A 27074-nucleotide genomic window follows, 5' to 3' on the forward strand; every position below is an offset into this window, starting at 1 on the left:
CTCTGCAGGGAGGGAAGCTGAAGCTGCCCGTTCCAGATGGATGTCCCTCAAAAATCTACAAGCTCATGGCCCGCTGCTGGGCACTAAGCCTCAAAGAGCGTCCCTCCTTCACTGAAATCGTGCACGCCCTTGGAGAGTTGCCCTCTGACAGCAAAGTCTGAGATGGCCACAACCACACGTCAGAGGGGAACTTTACCCGAACCCTTCCCCCAAAACAAAGACAAGAATGCTGGATTATTAGTCTCTCACATTTCAGGGAAGAGGGTTGGGGAGAAAACATTTTTTTAATATGCATTTCAAACAGAGGGTGTGTGGATCCGACTTCTTTGCTCTATCAGCGGAAACACACTCACGTCTGTGTGAATGGCTTCTTGTGAGCAGTGCCAGGAGTTTACGTTTGCCTTAACTGCAGCATGGATGACCCCCCTCTCCTCCTTTGAGCCCCAGTCTGTGGTTCCACTGTGACCCTGCCAGCCTGTCTGCGGCCGCTCTGTCCCAGAAACACTTTGTGTCACGGAGCCTCACAACCTTAGTGCCTCTCCCCCCTCTGCACACACACTCAACCAGACCTTCAACTGCTTTGCGGGGATGCTGGATATAGTGCTTTTCACTGGCAGAGATCAATAGCGAAAGAAAACCAGAGAGAATTTTGAAGGAACGTTGGAAATCACGTGTCATCAGTGGAGCAGTGAATCTTCTTAAATAACCTATCAACAGCTCAGTCTGTTAGAGTCAGATCAGCTGCATCCCGAGTTCGCCACCCTGATCCTGGAGGAGAGACCGAGCTACTCTGTTCACCACCATCCTCCAAAGTGTGTGCGTGTGTGCCCCCCGAACTGCCCCTATGCTCCAGTGTATGTTCAAAGAAGAAGTGGAATGAGGTTTGCATGAAGGTTCACTGTCTGTTACGCTTTGCAACATGAGGAGACTTGTTGAAAAAGTAATCCGTGTTACGGTAACACTTCAGGAACATAACAAAAGATCAACTTTATAGCCAAGGATTATATTGAATAGATGAGATTGTGCCAGTGTGGGCTTTGTACGTTTTTTTTTAAGAGTGTGTGGTTTGTTCTTGTATTAACTTTTGAGGTGCTTATCAGTCGCTACCTATGGGTAAGACTACCCATTATACCACATTAACATTATCATGTTATCTCAGTTGCAGGGATGCAGCCTATCACTTTGTGTAACCTGCAACGTAATTTCTCCAGAGGTCCAATCACAGTTCCCCTTATGGTCCATTTGTTTTGTGCAATGCTGCGACATGGACCATCAGACCAGGCAGCAATGTGTACATAATGTAGAAGCCATGCACTAACTTCACTTAAAAGAATACCCTCTTTGTCTCTATCATGCTGTGTAGTAGGACATGCAAGGCCTGTTTATTTATGATGAAGGTCCTGTCTTTTTTTAACTGTTTATAATAGGAAGGTACTTCTCTGATGTATTCATTCTCACGGTCCATCTCAACGTGTCTTCAGCCTGGTAAACTGCTGAATATTCTAACACAACATACAAAGGAGGTAAAAAAAGAGTGACTGCTGGTCACCAGTACTCATTTAAGTGCCTGGTAAATGAAGGATTATGTCTCCCTCTTTTTTTTTTTGAATTTTTTTTTTACATTATCTAATCAAATGCAATGGCCTTTTGTTTATGAACTTGTTTTTTATACATTGTTTTTAGTGTAATGTTTTGGTTTTTATGAATGCTAGGCACTCACACCTAGTCGTCTTTTTTAATCAGCTTCAGCAAATGTTCACAGTAATCACAGATATATACAAAAGTATACATGCTGCTGTCAATAAAGGTTCACAGTGTTTTTACCCGATGTGTTGTGATTAATGCTGTAGGGATCAACTGTCTTTGAGAACTGTTGCCAATTGTTTCTGAAAATAATTCCATCATTTTTTTTTTCTCTATGGAACTGTACTTTGCGCCAATGTGTAAGAATTGGTCACCTGTTGAGTTCCCAGTCTAAACAAATAGGTGGCAGCATGTCATCAGAGCATCCACTAACTGCTGCCAACTGTAGCTACTGTTAACTAGTTTGCTCTGTTAGTTATGTGGTTGGCAGTCCAGATTCGGAGCACAGAGGAAATGTTGGCGTTTATACGATAGCACAGGAGCTTTGGGCCCACAAAGCGTGGACGTCATGACATCGAAACTGTTATTCTGTCACACTCTGATGATAATTTTGATTTCATTTTGTTTCAACTTGCATGACAGTTGATGATTCCACTGGACATGCCTCCAGGTTTGAGTGGTGTTGCGTGTGTCGGCAGAGAACAATTTCAAAACTCTTCCCTGCCCGCGTTGACAAGAAAACTCCCAATTAGGCATTCAGCTTGCTGAAACACATTGCATTAGTGTTGCTGGGTATTCAAAATAAAATGCTGTGAAAATGATTTGAATTTTTGGCGCTTGCTCCTGCTTGCAGCTACTAAACCAGTAAATATATTGTTAAGTGAAAACAGAGGTGACGAAATGTTCGGAGTAGGATTACCGACCTTGAGCAAGTCCCAGCAAGATGAATCTTAGACTGTGCGTGTAGATAACAGCTGCTTTTAACTACAAATTTAGTCTCCAAGCTGATAGAATCAGAATGAGATCAGTGAAAGAGAGTAAAAACTGTTAAAAGGTTTGTAATATGTAAAGCCACCAGTGTTTTGCAGTAAAAGTCCCTACACGCTCCACGCGCTAATCCCAAAGTTCTCCCATCAACCACTGGAGGGCGGTGTATATCTTCTTTAGGTGTTTTTGAACCTGAGCACAGAAGCATGCCAAGTAGTTTTTTTTTTCTCCTTATAATTATGTTTAGAGTTTAGTAGGCTAACATGGCCTTTTATAGCTGCAAAAGGAGGATTCCAATATGAGTAGTAGTCCATGTTGCCCTGGATTAGTGATGATGTGTTCTCATTTGATCTGATAAATATGTCGTTGTGTGAAATGTCACATTTTGTTTGGTGCATGAAGGCGACTTCAGCAGCTTACTGTGGATGTTTGAGTTCATCCTGAAACGTTGTGGGTCTCCTCTTGTAGGCTCTGACCATGAGAGCCCAGATTGTAGCCCATGAGAGCTCGATGGCCCACTGTCCAAGTACTGTACGGTGATGGATGAAGAGGCTCAACTTCAAACCTGCACACAGATCCACACTTTTGGAGTGTTTTTTGGCATGTTGGAGGTATCTTTTTAAAGAAATATCTATATAATTCAGCTTCTGTTGTTGCTTGGTGTGAAACATGATACCTCAACTCATTTAATATATTGTGACAACTTTATCCCCATGGGCATTTCCACCCCAAGGAGTTCTCATGATCATAAAAGCCCATGCATTCAAATGAAAACCCCACAGCATCTTGCCAAAACAGTCTTGGGAGAGAAACCACGTTCAAATACCAAAATATCTTGTATTTGTTTTAACCTGTCTGTAGCACTAGGTGGGTTGGGTTTGTTGCATCATTGCAAGCGCTGTCAGATAAGTACACTGAAGTGCCTTCTGGTAGATTTTCCTGTGATAGCCCTTTTGGACGTGTCACAGCGAGAAAAGAGCATCGATGATGGCCGAATTCCATTTAGCTGCTGCAGTTTAAGGGTCCTGCTGCCTTCACTTGACTTACTGGGACACTTGAACAGATCTTTAATGTTATTAGATACACCTTTTCCAGTTTGTCATACCCTGACAAGTTGCATCTGATGTGAAAGTGACACAGGGTTACATGTTGAATGCATGAGTATTAATAACGCATACTGATTCAGCTTGCCAGCACAGAGAACATTAGTCTTGGAACTATTATAAAAGGTAGTGTGATGCAGGTCTAGTCTGCAAGGAAATTAATAGTGTTTGATGGTGGAGTAGATCTGCTATATTTTCAGGGGAAGCAGATAAGTATACGATACGCGCGCGCGCGCGCGCGCACGCACACACACACACACACACACACACACACACACAGGAATCATGCATGTGATCCGTGTTAATGTATCTAAATTTAGGTTATATATCTACCAACAGTTAAATAAAATACTGGACAAAATCCAAGTAATTCAGAATCACTTCAACTCCTTCAGCCAAGACATATCGACAAAGACATGTCTTGGCTTTCAAACTGTGGGAAAACATGTGTGTGGTGCGGCGCTGGGCAACCTGTGGGGAATAAAAAGTTGGATGTTTTGTTATTTTGGTGCCTGTGCCTGTTCTCGGTGACGTTGTCGGTAGCGCAACCATTTTGGTATTTATGCCAATGAGCCTGCCCTCTCGGCCAATCACGGCGCTACTCAGATAATCCTCAGCCAATCGATAGGCGACGCTGTGACTCACCAAATAAGGAGAGACAGCACCATATAAGGAAACATTGTATCTCTTTATAAGGAGGGAAGTAGTTCCTGGGTTGTAATATCACTCCGCCGCCGTAAACGCCGCTTTAGAATTAGACGTTTTAACGCGACCCTGAGCCGTGGGGAGATAAATACCGCGTTAAAGATGGAGTTAAGCTGAGATCACGAGCGCCAGCAGGCCGATGCTCGCTCTCCTATCGGCTCACGAGGCGGACTACGTGACGTGGCGGAGCGGCATGGAGGGCGCTCTTCGCGTTTTCCTTTTTGAGAAAGCGCTCGGAGTTTTGGAGATAGAGGAGGAGGGCACACCAAACTGAGCCGGGGTTGAAGGGTCTCGGGGGCAGCATCACTTTACAAAGTTTGTCTCGGTTATTTCCTGGCTTCTCCAAACCTCCAAGCGGCCCGGTCTGTTTACATTTTGTGGCCCGGCCGTGTGCGCGTGTTTATCGGTCGCTTACGAGACACCGCGGCGACACTCCAGCTCGTTTGGCTGGTGTTCAGAGACTCGGTCCAGTAAATAGAATGTTACCGAGCCGGGTCGGGTCGGCACCATCTGGAAACGGGTCAGCTTCAGGCAGAGGTACCGCGGGACACGGTTCGGGGGTTCTCGGTGGCGGGATACGTCCCGTTTTGATCAGAGCAGGGCAAGCTTTACCGGGGGTCAGCGAGAGCGCCGGAGCCGCCGGGCGACAGGGGGAGAGAGACGCCGTCGGGATGCTGGGGGCTAACGGTCCAGGTGGTCCGAGAGGGGCAAGACCGGGGAACGGGGCCGGCGTGGCTCTACAGACCGCCGTCCAGGGCAACATGGTGGGGTTAAACACCCAGGTCGTGTTGGCTCACGGAACCAGGTTCGACCCGGACAGGGAGCCCGCTCCCATGTGCAGCGGCTCAGATAACGACTCGGACTCGGGGGATGACGACGACCCAGTGGGTTCACTCGGGGACAGCAGGAGAGGGGTGAAGCGGGAGAGGGAGATGGAAGCCGCGGTGACGGGGCAGGAGGTGGGAGTCGCTGCCGGAGGCTACGGCATGGTTCCCGGAGGGGTCGCCGGGGCAAAGCCGGGGAAGAAGACACGTGGGCGCGTCAAGATAAAGATGGAATTTATTGACAACAAGTTGAGACGTTACACCACTTTCAGCAAGAGGAAGACGGGTATCATGAAGAAGGTGAGTCAGGTGACTGCGCGTTGGACGTCAGCCAACTCCAACTTGCATTTGATTTGAGCGTCACTCAGGTATTGTTTGGCCTAGATATGCTGCAGTATAACACACGGTGCTGTGCACTCATTCATCCATTCATGGAATCTGCAACGAGGTTGAGGTCACACCTAGATAATCTGCACAATCATAACACCAGCAGGCAAAGTGCTGCATGGTCATATTAATGCACAGAGTAAAAGACAGGGACAGTGAGCTTGGATTTAATCGTGAAGCTGTTGATTGCAGAAAAATCAAGTTGTGTCAAGATGGAAGACAATTACGACACAAACTTGACTGGCTGTGAGGAAGTCAGAGCATTACATGACAGGCAGTGTGCTCTAAATAGACTTGAGCAAATGACGATTCTATTTATGACCAAGCCCACCCCAACTCTAACACATGACACACACACACACTGATTCTCAGAAAGATGGACACACACATTCATGCACACATGCATCTACACACAGAGACAGACAGACAGACAGACAGACATGCCAGGCCGTGTGAAGGACTTCCCATCAGTGCACACAGGCTGTCCCCTCTGTCACTGTGAAGCAGGCTGCAGCCATGCGGCGGGGAGCAGCAGCAGCCTGTAGGTTCCAACAGCTGACTGAACCCCAGGGAAGCAGATCAGAGGACAGTCAAAGAGCACTCACACAGAAGAGAGGAGCTCAGGACTGTCTGTGCATGCATTATGGTTCGTGTTCATTTTGAAAGCAAGCATCCAGCCAGCGATGACTTGGGTTTCAGATTTGTTTAGTTGGGTCTGGCACATTACAGATGACAGAAGTTGCTCCGCGGTAGTCACAGTCGCCTCCATTACTGCCTACTAAGATTAAAGCAATGCTCCTCCGGAAAGCCACAAATCAAGCACACAGTTGCTGCCATGACATCTAAAGTTGATAATTTGGAGTCCAGGTCCACTGGTGACCAGGAGACACAGCGGTTGTTTTCGTAGTATATGTGATTATGACTTTAAATCAACACCTGTAAGCCACTCACTTCATTCTAGTGCAAGAGTTTTCCTCCTGTTACTCCTCGAAATGCTTGTACTGTGCAATCTGCAGTCTTCTTCTTCTTTTTTTTTTTTTTTTTTAAGCATCCCAGACTGTTGTCGTGGAAACTGAGGTGTCTTTTATGTAGGCTCTTGGCAACATGAACACTATTTGACACGCTGCTTGGATGGAGAATTTTTTTTGAAAATGTTGCCTACACTATGTCAGCCATCACAAAAATTGACAAGTGGGTGGAGTGGGAAGACTCATAGTAGACTGGTCTCAAACTGGTTTCCAGGACGAGCCTAGTTTCATACTGAAGGATGTGGTGAGTGAAGCACAGGCCTGCTCGTTCTCTTCTCGTGATGTGCGTTAAGATTACATGCTTGTAAACACTTGCGCGATACAAGTTGTTCCATTTGTGGTGCAGGATTGCTCAATTAAAACTTCTGGTTCCCTTTTTATTTTGGTTCCTATATTTGAACAGAGGAGGACAAGGTGTTAATTTGTGCTCTTTTTCTCACTACGCTCAGTAGACTTGTCACAGCAGGGAAAGCACAGGTGTTATTAATAACAAATTGGCCTCCATTCCATTACAGTGCCTCAGTAAGCCTTGCTGCGAACTCGACTTGCTGAAACGGTTCACCGCCATTATTAATGTTATTGTTCACGCTTGGCCTTTCCCTGCTTTAATATGTCTAGTGCTGAAGCAATTAGACCAAAATGGATCAGTTAACTGTATCCCTGAAATGTAGATGATTGATTAGGCTAACTGTTCGTCACACATTCACGGGCTCCAGCTCTTTATAATGTGAAGATTTGTTGTTTTTATATAATTTTAACGTCTGATGTCATCAGCCGATATTGGCCCATCTCAGATGCATATCGATACATTTTGTGCAATATGGAAATGTCGAGATTACAATGATGAAAAGACAGGAGGGTTAATCTTTAATTTCTTAACTCCCAGTGAAGTTTACTGTTTCAGTCCACTAATGTTTGTTAGTGTTTTGGACAATAAAGGTAACTGCTGAACTGTATGATATCTGCCCTCTGTTACATATCTGAGACCAAAGTGTTTGATAAATACTTTCACGAGAATATGGCAATATAGTATGTTTTATTTCATTGGCGTCGTCATCACCCCCCAAAATTAAGTATTAGTTAAGCTCTAGTTTTAAGTAGTCAGACAAAACAAACAATCTGAAGAAACTACCTTTTGACTGCTTTCCCTTTCAGCCCAAGAATCAGTTAGGGACTCTGCTCAGGTCATTTTCTTTCCCTCTAGTGCAATGCATGATGATCTATAATGCCTGGTTACTGGCCATTGGTTGGACTCTACTTTTCTCGCTGCATTGTGGGTTAGGGTACAATAGATCTCACTATACATTCATACAGCACTCTAAAATGGCAAAGTCATTATAAAGTCCATTATATATTGGATAGTGATCCAGGAGCTTTGGACTGCTGGGAGAAAGAGGTTTTTCAGGCTGGTATCTAGAATTGAACTTTTTTTTTTACCAAAAAAACAAATAAACAAAAAAACATCTATCGGATCAGTTGGTTATAGAAACGGAGGGTGATCCATTTGTTGAGACGACTAATTGATTAATCATTGCACCTCTCCTATCAACTTTGTCATCTCAAGGTCGCCTTTGGGACTAGTGTTCCAATTACAAGCAGGAAAAAAAGATATAAGCTGAAGAATGGGGCCATAAAATGCTGCCTATCTCCATGTTGGCATCCATGAGTTTATCTTACACACCGGCTTTATTTGATATATAGGCTTCGGATGTTTTGTGTGACAGAGGAACCAATTACGGCCCGGGTTAACCCTGCCACCATGAATATTTATGAGAAAATCAGCGGAGCGAGGAAACTTATTAAAGCATTGTGTAGGTCTAGTTTGTGCTGCCACCTAGCACACTTAAGCTGACAAATGAGTCCTTCTCTGCCTTGGATGTTGGCCAAACATCAGACCCTGTTGTTAGAGACCCTCTGAAGCCGCTGCAGAGCTAATCAAGGGAGATGGGCAGTGGAAGAGCATGACTGGAGCTGTGTAGTTCATTACCTGCCCCAATAATGCTGCATTAACGGTCAGGGAGGTGAATTTTACAAATGGCAGGAGAAAGAGAGAGGTTTCTTTGAGAGAGGTTCTTCAACACACACACACACACACACACACACACACACACACACACACACACACACACACACACACACACACCATGATTATGGTTGCTCAGGTGAAACAAATGCAGCATTGAGCTCCTGTAGCAGTAGCCGGCCGTCATTAGCCTTCCTCTGCTCTGTCGTCATGATGTTAAACACAAAAGGCAAATATGAGTTCAGCGTGTTCCCAGATATGGAGGATTGGTCTGATACAGCCTATAATGACCACAGTGTTGGGCCATGATGGAGCGCAGCAGTATGAATGCATCGTTTAATAGCAGCTCAATAAAATCCTTTAAATTTGAATGCGATTCATCTTCTCGTTCAGTGGCTCATTTATCAGCTAGCTGCGGCTGCAACTGTGTTCGCCAAGGTGATGGCGATGGCACCGCACCAGAAGCATCCTCCACATAACTTATGACTCATTTAGATAAAAAGGCTGTCTCAGGAGTTCACTCCGAGTGCAGCCTCGTAGTCCGTGTGTTGGATGGAGATGAATCTCATTGTGCATCTCCTTTACAGCGGGGTTTCTGAGTGTTTGTGTGTATGTGCATGCTGTATAATGAATGACAAGGCTGTGAAGGTGGCCTCACGTTTCACCCCTTGCGTGCTAAGAACAATTTTGTGTGTGTGTGTGTGTGCGCGCTCCTTCGTCAAGACTGGGTTACTACACAAGCCCCCGCTGCAATCAGTCTGAAAGCTATATCACTCTCTCTATTCTGGGGGCCTTATCTCATGTTATTTTAGCTTAATTTCTGCTATACGTCAGAGTTCACTACATGGGTATTTTCAGATTTCACTGTTTTCTTGGCTATGTTGTTTATTTCCAGAGGTTCACCTTCGGAATCTCTTATATTCCCTTTCCAGTGGAGATTACTTTGTCTGTGATACAAGGGTAATCCAGGCTGTATTTTAGAGCACCATATATGGTCATCGCAATGCCAGAATTTTTAAGTTCATTACAATGCTAGTATAAAAGAACAATACTAAATGTCTCTTATACCATTGTGAAAAAGTCAGAGGCACCCTAGAATGTAGTCACTAAAAACCTGCATCTGGTACAGACTTAAGTTTTTAATAAAGTCTCTGAACACAACACATACCAACACAATGTCGGTGCAGCTTTTAATTGAAAATCTAATTGTAGATCTGTTATTTTAAAGCTTGTTGTTGCAATTCTAATCTAATGCACCAATCAGTTGATTATTTGATCAGTCAAATGAAAGTAGAGCCTGACCAGTATGCAGTTTTGGGGCCAGTAAAAGTTCCTGTAACGATGTATCAGCAGGTATACTGTTTGTTTGTTTGTTTGTTTGTTTTACAGTGATCCCTCAAATGTGGTGACCAAAGACAAAAAAATATAATGGAGGCTGGACTATTAACGACATAATCTGTGAACTATTGCAGTAAACTTTACTCAAAATGTAATAATCAATAAGTCACCTCAAGCATTGTTTACTGCACAGTATTCCTTAAAACCAAAACATTTTCTTGTCGGCCAGTAATTATTGGCCAACCCATCTGTTTGTCGGGCTGTAATTGAAAGGCAATTTTTACCTATTAAACTATTTTCCGGATTTTTTTTTTTTTTTTTTTTTATTCATTTTTTCAACATGTTAAACATTTGCTGATTCCAGCTTCTTAAATGTGAGGATTTGCTACTTTTCTTTGTCAGTTATGATGGTAAATGAAGAGTCTTTGAGTTTTGGAGTTTAGTTGGACCAAAGAAGCCATTTGAAGATGTCAGTTTGGGCTCTGGGACATCATGATGATAATTTTTTCGCAATGTTTTGAGATTTTACAAAATAAAAAGAATTAATTTCCAGATTAGTCCATAATGAAAAGAAGCGATAGTTGCAGCTCTACTTTCGATATTTTCATGCATGGATTTTGTACCGTTTTAAACACACTGTAAAAGTGTCAGTACTTTTGATTTCTAGCCTGATTATTAGCCCATCCACTGTTGACATTTTCTTCTTTCTGTCTCCTAGGCCTATGAACTCTCTACCCTGACAGGAACCCAGGTCCTGCTGCTTGTGGCCAGTGAAACGGGCCACGTCTACACTTTCGCCACCCGCAAACTCCAACCCATGATCACAAGTGAAACAGGCAAAGCCCTGATCCAAACATGCCTCAACTCACCGGACTCACCGCCGCGCTCGGATCCCTCTATGGACCAGCGCATGAGTGCCACAGGCTTCGAGGAGACGGACCTCACCTACCAGGTGTCTGAGTCAGAGAGTATGGGTGACACAAAGGTGAGAGTCAAAATATGGGCAAGCCTCTTCTCTTTTGGAAAATGGGAGCTGTCAATCCCCCCAAAACAAAGTGTTAATCTCAATGAGGCATGAATTGCAGTGCGAATTTAAAAATATATGTATATTTGAGAAACAGAACTGATGAAGCACCAGAGAGTCGCTCATGGGGTTTAGTGGGAAATCTCTCCAAAAAAGGCCAGATAAGCACACAAGGAGAGCAAATAAATCAAACCCACGAGCAGTTGTGGAAAATCATCTTCGTCCTATTGTAAACACCCTTCTGAATTCTTGCCTGTTAGATGTGAGGCCTCGGGTTTTGGGCTTGGTGGTTTGGTTCTGAGCACCAAGTCATTTGTTCGAATTAAACCAAAAAGTCTCACCAGTCCTTCAAAGGGCTGTACAGTGCTGGGAGAGCCAGATCAAATGTGTAGTATTATCCCACTTACCGAAGGGAGCTGTCTGCACTTTACCTTTGTGACCTCTCATCCAGGAAAGCCTCGTAACACTCTCAGAGATAAATCACAGCAGGTCTGGGTTGTGTTAGCAGGAGAAACACGCAGTCTTTTGGATAGAGGACTTTTGTGTTTATCTTTGATTTTTGGGATGGAGCTGACTTTTGCTTGTAGATGAAAATCTGAGCTCACATATATTTCTGAAAATATTGGAATATGATGCGTTTGGTGCATTCTTCAAATTTGTTAACCTTCTAAAAGTTCTCACAACAGAAAGTGTCGACAGATAAATGACTGTCTTTAAGATCAACATTATTTGTGTGCGTGTGTGACCTTTCTGTTTGTGTTCATGTGTTTTCACACTACATTACTGCAAGTGTTTCGAAACCTTTGAGATTTCGAAGCGACGCGATAAACTTGTCAGCCGACACACTTCACTGTCTGCACTTTGGTGAGTTCACGTGCCAGGAAGCCGAGATCACCTCCGCTGTTTACACGGCTTAAATACGCCCCTTTGAAGACGGACACTTCCACGCCTGTTCGGCTGGCGTGCTGTTTTTACAAGGTACTAGCTAACACGTACCATACACCGTCAGGGATGGGAGCTCAACCTTCGCATGTTAAGCCACTCTCATGCCGCCTCTGCTCATTGATAAAAATTAGATTCTGCCTCTGTTGCCATATATGGTATGGTTTCCCTGCCTGCTCTCTTGGCTGAGGCCCCTCGCATTCCTTATAAGCTGCAGCTGTCTTTGGAGTCCTGTGATCCCCCCCACCCCCCACCCCACCCACCCCCACAGCTCATTTAGTGATATGGAGGAGAGGTATGGATGTAGATATGAGCAGGTGGAATGGAAACATCTGAGCGATACTTTTACGTTTCATGTGGTGTCTATTTAGGTGGCTGGCAGGGACGCTGTGACCTCTGCCCTCCCCGCTGTTGTCCAGAGTGTGGGAGTCCAGCATGGGCCCCGTCAGCGCCGCTCACAGTAAAAATCACCACTGCATGATCCATGTCAGGATCAGCGCTGTTATGGTTAGGACCCAGCAGGTGTATACGGAGGCCTCAAATGATAATTTCTGTGCAGTAGGTCTATGGCTGCATGCACCTCTGCAGCGTCCCGACGCGATTCATCAAGAGGGCCGTATGTCACACATACAGTCCGAGCTAGTCTAAACAGTTCAGGGTCTGCGACGGCTGGTGGGGGAAGTGGAGGACATTTTGGAGAAGCAGAAGAGAGAGGCTCAGGAGATAAGTGAAGCAGACATGATTTAATGCTGTAAGTGTTGCTCATGATATCATGTGACAGCAGAAATTCTGGTGCTAGTTTCCTATAATACTCTTGGAGGATTAAAAGAGGGACACAAGATTTTAAAAATATCAACAGCATTTGGTGATGGAACTCTGCATCCATTTTGTATCATAGCTAACAGGGATTAACCCACGTGTTTATTTCAGGGCCAATACTAATCATTAGTAATGAAGGAGACCATTTGGACCCAATGTACGCTTGCAGTAAAATGCCTGTTTATACTTCCACTCCACTATTATTTATTTGCTAACTTTAGTAACTAGTTACTTTCAGATTCAGACTATTTGGTGAGGATTGGCTACATGCCACAAGTAAACAGATCGTGTTTTGGGTCAGAGACTTTCTGAGGCCAAAGAGTGCTGACTGGAAACAGAGAGAGGATGCTGCATCAGGGCCAAAGTTTTACATTTTTAGATGAATTTATTGTGTTAGCAATCATACACAAAAACATCCATGCCATTAATTTGGAAAATGCTAAATGATGATGATCAGGCCAATACGTGTTCTAGTGGTATATTGGAGTTTTATAGGTGTGGTTTAAAATGTTGATATTGGTTATCCACTAAACATTCTCTCTGCCCACATCACATATATCACATATTGTGCAAAGAAAATTGACTCAGTCACTCGTCGTGACTGGCTGAATGTAAATGAAAGCAGTCTATAGAATGTAAAAAAAAATGGAGAAACTGCTCATCCAAAATTCCAGAGCTCAAACTGAAGTCTTCTAATTGCTTCTTTTGTCTGACAAACCATCCAAAACCCAAAGACTCTTTACTGTCAGAAATGAAAAGTGGCAAATCCTCTCATTTAAAAAGCTTGAACTAACAGGTGATTTTTGCTTTCATAACCGCAAAAAAATGATTTATTATTTAAAATAAGTTGGTAGTTTTCTTTCGATCACTTAAAATGTGTTGGCTAACTGTTACAGTTTAGTGTGGGTCGGCCCATATATGACCTGCTTAATAATGTTGGTATCAGCACTGATACCGTTCAGTTGGATCGGCTCGTGTATCGTTAAAGTGACAACAGACAATTTACCCTCTATTTCCAAATAATATTTTTTAAAGACAACTGGAATAATTTACGTTTTCCACAGATCACAACAACCAGGACAAAACATGAGTTTATTCAATCGTTTAGCGTATGACAGAAATGGATCATCACTTCACCGTCCTTTTGTCAGATGGCAGCAAGGTTTATAGGAATCAATGTAAACACCGATGGTTTCATTATTCTGTATACATGTACAGTGCAATGAACATTACCCTCATAATGATACATTGAAATAGAAAGCTCCATGCTTTGGTTATAGTCAATCAAAATAAAAGCCTGCCGCAGCCGTTCAGCATGTAACAGCATGACGGAATTTGCTCAAGGCAGAAGTATTTTCACCTAGGCTGTAGAGAAAATAAAAACATTACGGCCTCTCTGGATATGTTATCAAATATCTCCTGAGCTATTTTCCTAAATTAGTTGATAAATAGATTTTAAGGTGCAGTTTGAGAGTCGTGCTTCGTATGATGCTGCAGCGACTTGTATTTGTAGTCGGTAGCTTTGTGTGAGTGTCTGAAAAGGCTGAGTCACACTCTTATCATCTCATCATCTACTGATTGGTCTGATGACTCTTAATTTGTTGGTCATGTCACCAGACCTCAATCTTCTCAAACTGACAAAGGAGCAGTGAGAATGATGTGCACGTGCTTCTCTTCGGCATCTACTTTTAGCAGTCACACGAGGAAGATCTTGTCTTTAGCTGATCAAAATTCAGTTTTATGGTGATAAGACCTTAAACTTAAGGTGCGTGAATCACTTTATCTGGAAAACCCTCGCCTTTTTGCCTCTGTGGCTGCTTCTTGACATCAGACATGCCTACAGTACAGATGTTTTTATGCTTTTTGGGATATTTTTGGACAGGGATGGCAAATCCCACAACTCATGTTTGCTTAGAGGATCCAGCTTAGGACAGATTTCTCCATATCAGTCTTCTGGTTTTCCCCTTCTCTTCTCTCCCTCACTCCATCCCTCTTTCTCTTCCTGCTGCTCCGGCTGTCAGTGCCATTGCTGTTTGTAATCCTGGTGAAGTTTATTTGCTGCTCTCCTCATTAGCACAGATCACTCAGTCTTTGCAACTGAAAGCATCCAGACTGAGGCCACTGTCCTGACCAGCAGCTGACATTGTTTGTTTTCCCTGCGTTGTGTCTCTTTTGGACGTCCTGTGACCGCTTCCACAGTGTGTGTGCTCAACACATTGTATGCCTATAAATGTGTATGAATTTGAATTTGTCTCCCTGGAGAAATTTAAAGTGATTTGATAATTAATTATCACAGCATGAAGTTTTTATCTTTTGACACTTTTTTCTTCTGTCTTCCCGTCTAACTGTTGTTGGTGGTTTTGAAGTGGGTGACAAGAGAGAATCTGTGAGATAATGGAAAGTTAATTTGCTCAGATATGCACTCTTATCACCAGGCTGTTATATGAAGAGAGAGGTGGTGGTGGCGGTGGCGGAGGGAGAGCGGCATGTTGGCTGCGTTTGAGGGGAGAAAAGCAGCGTTATGTCACCTCCCTCCCTCCTTCCTCCCCTTTATTTTACAGCAAGCAACTGGACAGGTCAGCCGCCATTGGCTGCACCTCCTCCACTTGGGCTGCCTTGCCTTTTTTAGCAGTCCCAAATGGAGCTGCAAATTCCATGTTGCTGGCAGGGTGACAGACTGGGAGATGGGAGCCAGCAAATGGGAGATTAGACGAGGACCAGGCACCAGTAAACTGCACAATGGGCTCCCCAGCCAGCACTGGCCCCAGCCTGCCAGTTGTCACCTTCAATTTGGAATGATTAATCCCTCATGAATAGGGAATCATTTGTGTCCTTCTCTTTTTAATTACTCTCTCATTTCCCTGTCTTTTTTAAATACAGGGTCTTCCGTGTGTCTGTGAGGGAGGGCAATGGAGGCCTTTATTCCTTTACCATAAATAGAAGCCTTCACACTGCACAAAATTTCAGAAAACGGCACATTGAAAGATCTTTGAAAAAGCTAAGATAAAATGTTTTGCAGCTTTTAACCAAAAGAAACTTTGGAGGTTGTGCAGAGTCTGTCTCCTGATACTTTTATATTGTGATTTATTGTATGTTGGCCGTTGATAGAGGAGGGGCAGAATGTTAAACATTTAAGATGTCTCTGTTGCGTGGGTTAAATAATGTCCCTCTCTTGTGAAATGGACCACTACTTAGACTGCCCCTCTCCATAACGCGCTGACTCCAGAGGATGCATTGCTTATTCCAGACGACTCGGACCCTCCATTCACACGACTATAAATTGTGACTTCATTTGTTAGGTCCTGGTACCTCATTGTACTAAGTGGCATGTTTCCCCAGGTCAGTCCCTGGTTGTGTCTCTCTCTCTTTTTTTTTCCTTCTCAGAATTGAGAAAAGCAGTCATTGTAGGGTTAATTTAAAACCAAGGCACAAGAAGATCTGTGATCAAATTTAAGAAATTTAAACAACCTTTTGTGTGAGTGAGTGCAAACAGGGGACTATTAGGCCTTGGCAGAGGTATGCACCCTATAGAGCGATAGTATTCACTATCAGCTCAAGTCATTTTCCTTGATTAATCAGTTGATCATATGGGAGAATTCAGTAATTAACACAAGGTGACATCTTTAAGTTGCTCATGTTGTCTGATTTTTAAAAAAAAAGAAAAAGAAAAAAGGAGGGTAAAAAATGCCTACAAAAATTATATTTATGTAACATTACATAAAAAACAGACCAAATCTTTGGAATTAAGAAGCTAGAGTCAGGTAACATTTGGCTCTTTTGCTGTTGAAATTGATTAATTGACTGATCGCTTCAGCTCTAATCTGTATCTGTTTTATCTCACTTCCTGGACGTTTTTAAAGATTACAGATGAGGTGTCAATTTTTAGTGAAGTGGATAGTGTGATGGTGTCAGTGTGTAAAGAAGCAGGGGATGTACAGGAGCTGGGGAGGAAGTGACGCCGCTGAGCCTTTTGGCCTCATCAAACACGATTCTCTGCTCTCACTTCTGGTCTGAAGGAATGCATTACACCACTGCAGCCCACGTTTACTATGCACTGCATTGACTCTGAACTAAAAGCCAGCACTGTTTATGGATTGGCCAGTTTAAAGGAGACCCGTGGAGATGGTCAAACAAAGCAGTAGGTCAGTGGAAGCTTCCCATGTAGGTCACAGAGATATAAGCAGTTTGACTAGACTTGGATTACCACAGAGGTTCAAACCTGCATGATATGATGGCCGACACTATCTGAAGCCAAAGCCAGAGCAGAAAGTTATTTCTCCATTGAGCTTTGTAACGTGTTATGTTAGGTATGGCAGGGCAATGATGCCTTGAAATAATATTGCATACTTTTAGGCTATATTGTGATACACAATATATATATATATAATATAATATAGTATAATATAATAATAGTAATGTAATATAAGATTGTTCTTAAAGCACTTCATAGATGCTAGAAGTGGGCAACAAATTCAAATGTCACAATATTGATATTGTGACAGTGTTGTAGGGATGGCTGCTAGAGAAGGTGAAGCCTCCCTCTCAGTCCATTACAGGAATTCAGTTGTTCTAGCAGGGCCCCAGTGTTGAGAAGTGCGTAAAGTCAGATGGCGTCTGCCGTCACACGTGCCCTCATGCTGCCTCAGCTGGCCCACAAAGGGTTAATTCCCCCTCAGAGGTGCTCGGGTTTCCCGCCAGCTGTCCGTGCCCTCAGCTGTTTGTACTCTCTGTCACTCCCCCTCTCCTGTCCCCTGTCCCTAACCTCACACAGGTCTGACTCTGCTTCGCCTGCCACACTCAGACACACATTATCTGCTGCTTGTTGTGGCTAAGAAGAGCTACTTGTTAGCACACCACTGTTAGCTTTCTACACCTACCTTGTCACCAGCGTTAAGTAGACCAGTTGATTTTTGCTCTTTTTTACGCTTCCTGTTACCATATTAAAGATGGATTATTTTAACCTGGTGTGATGATGTTTAGTAATATATATATATATAATTCATATCCTGAGCTAGAGCAAGTGTTTCTCATTTCTCTTTGATGTGTATTAAGAGCATTAACACATGTAAACCTATGAATATGCCTCTCATACTGTCCAGTGGTGCAGTACTGTGTTCCCCCTCTGACACGCTCTGTTTTAGCACCCGTCTCTTTAAGGCCCTCCCTCCAAAATACTCAGTCTGCTCTGATTGGTCAGCTCTGTGCTAAATCAATTCTCATGTGTCCAAATATCTGCTAAGCTCACATTATGGAAATGCATAGCATGGTACCATAGTGTGATTTCACAAAGTCATAGGATTAAAGGCGGAACTACTGACGAGGTGTTTCAGGAGAAGTGTTTCTGTGGGAGAGGGGAGCTTCTGTTGGTGTGGACTTTAACCTCTTTAACAAGATCGTTTACATGCACAAGAACCTATATAACACGCTGAAGTGAATGGAAAAAACATACTAAAGCAAACCAAGTCTCCTTTCAACTTTAAGTTAAGGGTGGATGTCATGATGATTTTAGATCATGAGTGATCTTGAAGCTGTAACTTGTCCAAACTTCAGTACCCTAATTAATAACCAGATCTTTGCTATGTGAACAAACCATTAGAGTGATGTAGCCAACTAGATGACTATGCTGATTGGACCAATCACTTCACCTGGCTTGTCCCTGTGTGACGAGTTGTGATCACTGCAACTTGAGTTGTAGCTAGCTCCATAGGCTATTTCAGGGCTGGCTATAATCTACAGGGCATTTCAAAAGTGAGATCATGATATTTTGGCCAAATCACCCACCCCTAGTTTTAGTGAACATTAACAAAACAGCTGTGACTTAAACCAACTTGTAACGTTTCCTGGGAGAATGAAGTGGTGGTGACAGCTGTCGGTAATCACTCCGTGCTGAACGATAGGCCTAATTGTTGGACTGCAGACGAATGACGGTGTGAATTTACTCAGTTTTACTCTGAAGTTAAGAGGGCAGAACAACTGTGAGTTCTCTGTGTGCCCCTCCCCCTTTGACTTTCCAGCTGCTGTTTAACTAAAGAGGTAAAGGACCTTGGACTGTCAGAGCCCCTCAGCAGGGCCAGGATCTGAGCTGTAGGCCTGCTAATTCACTGCTCAGCACTGTGTGGTTTTGGTTTTGTAAACTCTTGTGGATTCAGAGCAGCTTGTATAAGACACCACCTGCTGAGCCATCTGAGTCCCAGTAGAGTTTACTGCAACACCGTTGGCTATGAGTTAATCATCTGAGTGTTTTATCCCATCGAATAAAAACAAAATGTTTAGTCATTTTAGTGAGCCATGCTAGCAGACTATCTGTAACACTGAGATGTCAGCAGGCTTTAATGTTGCTCTAGACTGTTGGCCAGTCTGTACGGTAGCTCCATGTGCATGTTTGCATGGTAGTGTGTGGTTGGAAGGCCTTATCAGTGGAGTCCATGCCGGATCCTCCACCTCTCACCCATGTAATCAGTCACATATAAAAACCAACAATGCTTTGCTAAGACAGGTTGGCCTAGCCTGTTTCTCTGCTACCTTTCTGTTATCAATAATGACTTTTTACAAGCCACAACCTTCCTTTACTCTCTCCTTCAATGTATGCTGTTTCCAGACACTCCAGTTCTATCATTCACTCACCTCATGTGTTATACTGCTGCACTGTGTGGAGTGCTTTACATCTATGACACAATAGTTTTGTCCCAGTTCTGAGGCCGGATCATCCAAAGGACAAGGTCTGCGAAGGTGTGTGCGAGGAGAAGGGCGCTGAAGTCTAAGCTGAGCCTGCAATTTCTCACTCAGTGATACAGCTGAGGCAGTTTAGCACAAATATTTGCAAGTTTGTTGCCAGGAATTTGCCCAAAAATGGCCAACAAAATGTAAATACCACTGGGGAAACTGGGTTCCCAGATTCGATGGTACCATGGTTTTATGATGTGAGTTGGAATATTTCATTTCAATACATGATGGACAGCTAACAAATAGTGTACCAGGTTAATGATACATACAGAATAACCATCATAGATGAAAGTGACACCAGTGTTTTAAGTACAGTGTTTTTAAAGGGGCACTTTGTTGTTTTGGAGAAGAAATTCAAACTCAGAATAATATTTACAGCATTAATGAGGTGATAATACAAACATTTCCATAATTAAATAAACAAGCTGCTCTCAGAGGAAAATAAAGTCCCCAGAACATTGTTCTGAAGCTAGAAACGTGGCAGGGTCCGCCACATATAAACAAAGTAAACAGTATGAGACTGTGTTGACCTCTAAGGTCACACAGCACTGGTAAAAACAACCCCAGCCACTCATTAACATTAGAATTAAAGAGGAAAGTCAGATCAGCCAAGAAAAAAAAAATAATAATAATTAACAACATTTATTATACAGTATGAGCTGGAGAGCATAGCAGAAACAATACCTTGTGCTGATGTCTTGAAAGGCTAATCATACCTTACAATATTGCAAAAAAAATCCTGCAGCCATGAGGAATACGCAGTAAGCATTTGTTTACCGAGATGCTCCTTAAGCTCATTTTCTACACAGACTGAGTGGTACTCCCCACAGTAATTTAACCGTAAATCTATGAATAAGATAAGAACAAACAAGCTTCCAATATATACAAAATGCAATGCCTTTTTATCGGTCCGTATAGCTGACAGGAAAAGAGATGAGGCGTGACATACAGCATGCAACTTCTCGTTGCCTTGCACTAACAAACTATAACTCAGTAAAGGAACATTCAGCCTGTATTGATAGGTCTCAACAGCATCTCTGTGCTTAATCAAAACCTCTAAGAACATTGAACCCACAGGAAAATATACACTCTTACGTTCCTTCTAATGCCCAGGCTCATTCCCGTTCTGCTGTAACAGATCGTTACTATCAAGAGCTAAGTGTTTGTGTAAGTGCGTAGAAACGGGCACGGTGGGTTTTAGATGTGCTTTATCGTCCCAGTTGAACGCCCACCCAGCTCTCATCCTGCAGCCCACTCACCAACACATCCTGCTCTGCTGTTCAATGGATGCTCACATTAGTGTATGGTGCAACACTGTGTCTCCCCTCCTTTTCATCTTAAGTTTATGTGAGCATCTCGTGTGCCCCATTTCCACGCCTTTCACCGGGATGCCACGTTAGTTGCGGTCAGGTGGTTGTCATAGTAACTCAACAAAAAGACGAGCGCAGTAAAATGATGTCAATTGATGCAACTTATTTCTCTTCGGAGACCTTTAAAAATGGCATTGCTCAGTGAAATGTTCCCAGTGCTGATGATAATTTTACATATGGATGTAGTTGGAGAGGTCTCGGCCCGTTTCCCTTACCTTGTTTATGCCATTAATCCTGAGTCTATTAAAACCCTCTCTGCTTTCTGTCACCCAGCCATTGATCCCTGAAAATACTGCGAGTGTTAGAGCCCCCTCCTCCTGCCCACCCTGCTCAAAGAGGAAAAGCCCCATTAACGGTGTTGTTTTAGGTGTCCTCATGTGAAACACTCCTGATGTTGGTTTTGCAGTCGCTGGAATAAATGGGTTGCAGCAGAGCAGAGTAAGGACTAGTGCCTCAGTTTGAAGTGCCAGCAACTTCAAAGTAGTCAAAAAATAGTATCTTAAAAGGGCACTCCACATATTTTACAAATCAAAATCAGTTTACAAGTTAAGATGTTGATGTTGGTCTCAGACTTAACAAATGGTTTTTGTTTTTTTTTTCTTCCCTTTTTTTCTCAGAGCATTTTTTATCAGTGAAAGGCATGAGCAAATGTATAACACTGCATCACAGGTCACCATTTATTGTATTTTCTGTCCCCATCCTCTCTGCATATCCCCCGCGCAACAATAACACACATTACATAAAAAAACATAAAATGGAGTAAATAAACACTGAAAACCGATGGTAGATGTGGGTATCAGGGACGCTCTAACATAATTTATTAACTGTATTGAGTTGCATTATGGGAATTGAAGGCATCTGCTGTTGCTTCACTTTTCTCTTTTAAAACCGTCACTTGTGAGTTCCTTTTTTGGTTTATGAATCATGGCTCCAGGGTGCGACTGTGACCGCTGCCAAAGATCTGTCATATTTTTTTAACAAACAGAACTGGGTGTGTTGACTGTTGCCTTCCAACAAATGTCAGCCTACTAACAATAATTTTGTAACTTTTTATTCTACAATTGTTTTTATGATACGAATATAATGATATGATAATATTTTAGATTATTGCCTGGATTATTTGAGGTTGTACTTTTTAAAATCAGAACTTTTTAAACAGTTGAGTATGTTAAATGAAGAAAAAGATAAGGTGTTTTTTTTTTTTTTGGTATTGCCCAAAAAAGAACGTTCAGGTACCAGACATGTTACTGGGAAGGACAAAATCGCTATTGTTACTTCTCTTCAGTCCAATATTAAAATCCCTTGAGAACTCTTCAGCTCAGTGGTCATCTTCCTCCTGCTCAACGTCTTTGCTACCTCCCACAGGATACACTGAAGCCGACGTTCACGGTAGCCGGCCTACCAGGCACTACCAGCAGCGCCCAGTCCACGGTACCCACCACCTCCACCACCATGCAGGTGAGCAGCGGACCTTCGTTTCCCATCACCAACTACCTGGCGCCCGTCTCGGCCGGCGGCAACGTCAGCGCCAACGGCACCGTCCTCAAGACCGCCGGCGGCTCCACAGGGGTCATGCAGCTGCCCAGCGGCTTCACCTTCATGCCTGGTATGTAGGAGAGCAGCTCTGGTGCACCTTTTCATTCATGGTTCGTTTGTCCCAACTTCAACCTTTAGAATGAAAATGGCCTTCATGTTTTGTTAATGTCACCGTGTGTCGAGCTTATTAGCTGATTAGAATTTGAATGGCGCCTCGCCGTGATTGCCGTGTCTTCTCAGAGTGGTCGTACCTCTCTGTCTTCGAGCTGTTTACATCACACAACAGCCCCTTATAGCTGGTCAACAACACTCAGCGCCCTCGGGTGCTACAAAGCCCCCAGCATGCAGGGAAGCCATGTCTACTGGCAAGCGGCCCTGCCTTTGATTGTCACTCAGGGACAAGAATAATTAGGTGAGAGGGACACAATAGACCTGGCAATGAGGGCTGACGAACACGGCCCATAATTAGTCATGAATATTCAATGAAGGATCTGTGGCTTGTGCTAAAATTATAATTGAAGCGGACTGGGCTTAGTGACAGAATGGTCCTGAACTAGACATGACCCTTCATTAAGGGGGAACGTCACAGACACACTCTGAAATACAGGGGAACTCTACTGCGCCAACTCAGGGAGGACTTTGGGGCAGCAGGTTCTGATTTGGGGATCCCTGAAGAGTTTCCAAATTGGCCTTCCCCAGTAATTATTCATTACTCCTCCGTTTCATGGTGGATGTGATGGAAAATACTCTGGGTCTGTGGGTCTCTGAGTGGGCCTGGGGGACGCTAAGAGGTCACAACTCCCCAAAGACATGCAGAATATTTGAATTTTGTGATGGTATTAATTTTCATTCTCCTCTGTTGGGCTATTTCAGAAAATATTGTAATATTTGATTTTGTCACCCAGTCCTACAATGTATTAAGTTTTTTTTAATATCAAGATATATATTTTGCATCTCAGTTAGCTGTAAAATATTGCATTATTGTTTTAAGGCCATGTCACCAGGCCCTACTCATCCGTACAAGATTTCTCATTGCTCTGAAACATTTACTTGGACTGTGATGACATGGACAATTTGAAAGGCGGCTCGACATTTAAATGCTGACCGGTGCAATCTTTTCTACAGCGTATGCTGTTATCATTGAGACAAGAGTCTGTGTCGCACCTGTGAGGGCCTCAGCGCTCGTCAGTGTTGTACTTAGCTCACTGTTGCAGTGTTTGTCTGCAGCAGCTGAACAGACAGACACACAGTGTCCACTAATGGGTCCTGTATGTCATTTTGACTGACAGCTGAAGGACAGCCAGGCAGCATCTCTGTCCAGCCACCCTGTTTTTCTCTTTCTCTATCTTCCTCTTCCTTCTTCTTCCTTCTACAACCTTCTCTCTCTCTCTCTCTCTCTCTCTCTCTCTCTCTCTCTCTCTCTCTCTCTCTCTCTCTCTCTCTCTCTCTCTCTCTCTCTCTCTCTCTCTCTCTCTCCCTCTCTCTCTCCCTCTCTCCCTCCCTCTCTTCTGCCCGCTCACTCCCGCTCTCCTCTTCACCACCTGTCTGGCACATAGCAGCAGTGCCAGGTGGAATAACACACCCTCCCACACGAAAACCTCCTCAGTTGACAGCTTGACAGGGCCTGCCCACCCTCCTGCAGCAACTGTCTATGGAGCATATGACCAAATGTGAGGGTGTGACTCCACAGTCACGTTCTATATTCTAGACGTTCTAGCTATTTCTCGAGGGGGAAAAAAAAAAAGGAAAATTGAAAACTGATACACAATGAACTAAAATGACACCCGTCTACATGGTTAGAATTAGCACATTACATGTCACATAACACATTCACTGATTCATTTTTACCTCTCTTAGCATTTCTTGCACACAGGTTTGAATCGACAAAATGTCAACATGCTGTCCAACCATTTAATCACTATATAATACAGTATGCACCACTTGACTTTGTTATTATACCTACATGATTGCTGAAGTGTTATTGAACATTTGCTTTAATTTTACTAGCTTTTTATTAAGTATTAAACTTAAACTAACAATGCCTATCCTGCTTAAGCTACCCTGGCAGGTTTTTAATAGCTAAAAGTGCGATGAAGCTACGTTTTCACATGCAGAGGAAGAACATGTGGATGAATGTGGAAATAAACAGTGCACATATTAAACATTTCTTCAATAATTGTTTTTTTCTTTTAGAAAGACAAACTCTACAGACCTCAATGTTGCACATTAGACATGAGACAATATGAAAATTTCATGTCACTACTACCATGTCCACCATGATATAATTCACAATATTATCAGTTTTAAAAAATCTAAATGTTTTTGAAACTTTTCTCTTATAACTCTAATTTAATTGGACTCTTTACAGTCATTCATGTGAGGATACTCTTTATTATTTCACAATTATCCTGATAAGAATTCACCTTAATCAACTTATGGAGTGTTTTTAATCATGATCTGCAAAAGAAAAAACGTTTATCTGTCCATTTCTGTTGCACACAATGTGTAGCTATGAGGAACACAGGGTACAGTAAAGAACATCACATTGTACTTTTGTTATCTATGACTGGAACATTGGAATCAGTCATTGTTGCAGTCATCAAGAACTAAATTGATTAATTATGAAATGGCACAATCCATGATCTAATCCTAATCTAGCTAGCGACTTGAAAGAGCCTATAAATTTCTCTAATTTTACCTAAAGCAATGTGTAAGTAATCTGAAGCAATGTGATGTTGCAATGTTGCCATGTAGTTGGCACAGCTCTTGGTTTGTTTGCAAATAAAGGTAAGAAGACATCAAATATTTCAATCTCTATGATTCACCAGAACAGTAGACTATGGACTCATTCAAGATCGATCCAGATCTAAAACCCCTAGTGGATCATTTGTAGAACTGTACACAGGCTGACATTAAAGGCACACTATTCAGGATTTGTTGTTGCTGTTTGTAGTGAATTCAAAAGTGAAATAAACCCTCAAATCCTGACACTTTGGGTTGGTGAGCCACCACCTTTCCCCGGAACTGTCAACATCCAAAATCTTCCCAAGCACAGAAACACCAGGCAGAGGACAGTGTCTCTGCAGATCCTGACACTGCCACACACTTCCAGTGGGTCTTAAGTGATTATTTAGTGAGAGATTTTTTTTGCATGGCATACATTGAAGTTAGTTGCACCTTTTCAAACTGTACTATCCTTCTGCATTCAGTCTTATCCCCCTCTGTGTCTCTGTGCCCCTCCAGCAGGCACTCCTCTCCCCCCCGGCACCCCCACCATTCCTCTGAGCCAGCTGCAGCAGCACTCCCTGGCCCTCCAGGGGCAGCATGGTCAGGCCCTGGCCGCCGCCCCACAGCCTCAGCAGGGACAGCAGGCTGTCTTCCGCTTCCCTGCTGCTGTCTCTCTCACAGGTGACCTGCTCTGCATGCTGCCACCACGCCGCCTGCTTCTACTAATCATACTCATATCAGCACGGAGCTGCTGCTGATAGCTCTGCTAATGCTACATCTCCGGCTATGACTAATAATCATGCACCTAATGCTGGGATTACTAATGCTACTTGGGCGACGACTTCTTCTCCCTCAGCTAATATTACTGCCAATGCTTCTACTGCCAGTGCTGCCATATGCCACCCCCACTGCTGCTCTCCCCGTACTCCTACTGCAGATCCCGCTGCTCCTTGTGTGGGGTGTTTGATGACTTACTGGAGTGGCTGTTTGCCCTTTGTGTGTCTCCAGGAGCGGGGGTTCCCCAGCAGCTCCAGGCTATCCAGGTCCACCCCAACACCCAGTCCACCTCCAACAGTGACAGCAGCCCAGAGATCTCCCACACCTCCACAAACTCTACTGGTAAGTCAGAACCTGTTGTCCTGTCTCATTATTCAGATTTCAACCCCCTGGAGGAGAATTTGTATGTTTTCTTGGAGAAGTTCCATTTAAAAGTTTGATGAACTGCATCCCAAGCCTCTTGACATTGTGTCATTTTGTTTTCCCCCCTGTTCAAATTGCTCTAGTTTCAAATGAGTTGTGTTTTTGTGCCACTGCATATGGCACAAGTTGAATTTGAAGATGGGCACGAAGCGCCACCTGCTGGCCAACAAACATACACACCTCTTGCCCTCTACATGACATGTGCTTTTTCCATCCATCCATCCATCCCTCCACCCCCCCCCCTCCCTCCCCTGCTCACCCTCCAGCAACGGTGAGTCTCCCAGCAACCATTGTCACCTCGTCAGTGCCAACATCTGTGGCGGGTCACATGATGTACCCCAGCCCCCACACAGTGATGTACGCCTCCACGCCGTCCCTGGACGGGGGGCTAGCTGTGCTCAACGCCTTCTCCCAGGGCACCTCGGCCATGCAGGTGTCCCACGCACAGGGCCAAGACACGGGTGAGACACACAGACCAGTTATTGGCTGTCACATTAAAATAACTCTGGAGAATATGCAGATGGACCATCATGTGTTTTCTCCACCCTCAGGTGCAGTCCCTCAGGTGTTCCTCACAGCACCACCAGGCACGGTGCAGATCCCTGTCTCAGCGGTGCAGCTACACCCAGTACGGCAAGATCTGCATTTTACAAGTGAAACTCTCATATTCCCTATGCAACCAGCATGCCACGTGACCGCTGCACTAATGCATCCTAACAGAGCACTGGCACATGGAGGCCACGGGGTTGTCTCC

General features: G+C 43.7%; 2 protein-coding genes and 1 long non-coding RNA gene across 7 annotated transcripts in view; 2 read left to right on the forward strand and 1 right to left on the reverse strand.

The window, feature by feature from the left end:
- The window catches only part of ptk7b (protein tyrosine kinase 7b), a 75431-nt gene extending 73603 nt beyond the window's left edge, over nucleotides 1-1828 (forward strand). The window contains exon 20 of the mRNA XM_037123740.1: nucleotides 1-1828. Coding sequence (XP_036979635.1) covers nucleotides 1-161 — 161 coding nt within the window. The 3' untranslated portion in view covers nucleotides 162-1828.
- On the reverse strand, nucleotides 1610-6610 carry LOC119033531. Its single transcript, XR_005079270.1, has 2 exons — nucleotides 6542-6610; nucleotides 1610-3136 (listed from the first exon to the last, which is right to left on the reverse strand). It is a non-coding gene; the product is annotated as an uncharacterized LOC119033531 (long non-coding RNA).
- Nucleotides 4454-27074, forward strand: part of srfb (serum response factor b) — a 24625-nt gene continuing 2004 nt past the window's right edge. The window contains exons 1-7 of one of the 5 annotated variants that reach the window (XM_037123766.1): nucleotides 4454-5503; nucleotides 10698-10964; nucleotides 22223-22463; nucleotides 25640-25801; nucleotides 26129-26239; nucleotides 26587-26781; nucleotides 26872-26948. In XM_037123766.1, the coding sequence (XP_036979661.1) occupies nucleotides 4859-5503; nucleotides 10698-10964; nucleotides 22223-22463; nucleotides 25640-25801; nucleotides 26129-26239; nucleotides 26587-26781; nucleotides 26872-26948 (1698 nt within the window). In that variant the 5' untranslated portion in view covers nucleotides 4454-4858. Of the gene's footprint in view, nucleotides 5504-6725; nucleotides 6863-10697; nucleotides 10965-22222; nucleotides 22464-25636; nucleotides 25802-26128; nucleotides 26240-26586; nucleotides 26782-26871; nucleotides 26974-27074 lie in introns of those variants that run through there. The other 4 variants (XM_037123767.1, XM_037123765.1, XM_037123770.1 and 1 more) reach the window with 4 other exon arrangements.

The sequence above is a fragment of the Acanthopagrus latus genome, chromosome 15 (genome assembly GCF_904848185.1).
Source record: "Acanthopagrus latus isolate v.2019 chromosome 15, fAcaLat1.1, whole genome shotgun sequence".
Taxonomy (NCBI): Eukaryota; Metazoa; Chordata; class Actinopteri; order Spariformes; family Sparidae; genus Acanthopagrus; species Acanthopagrus latus.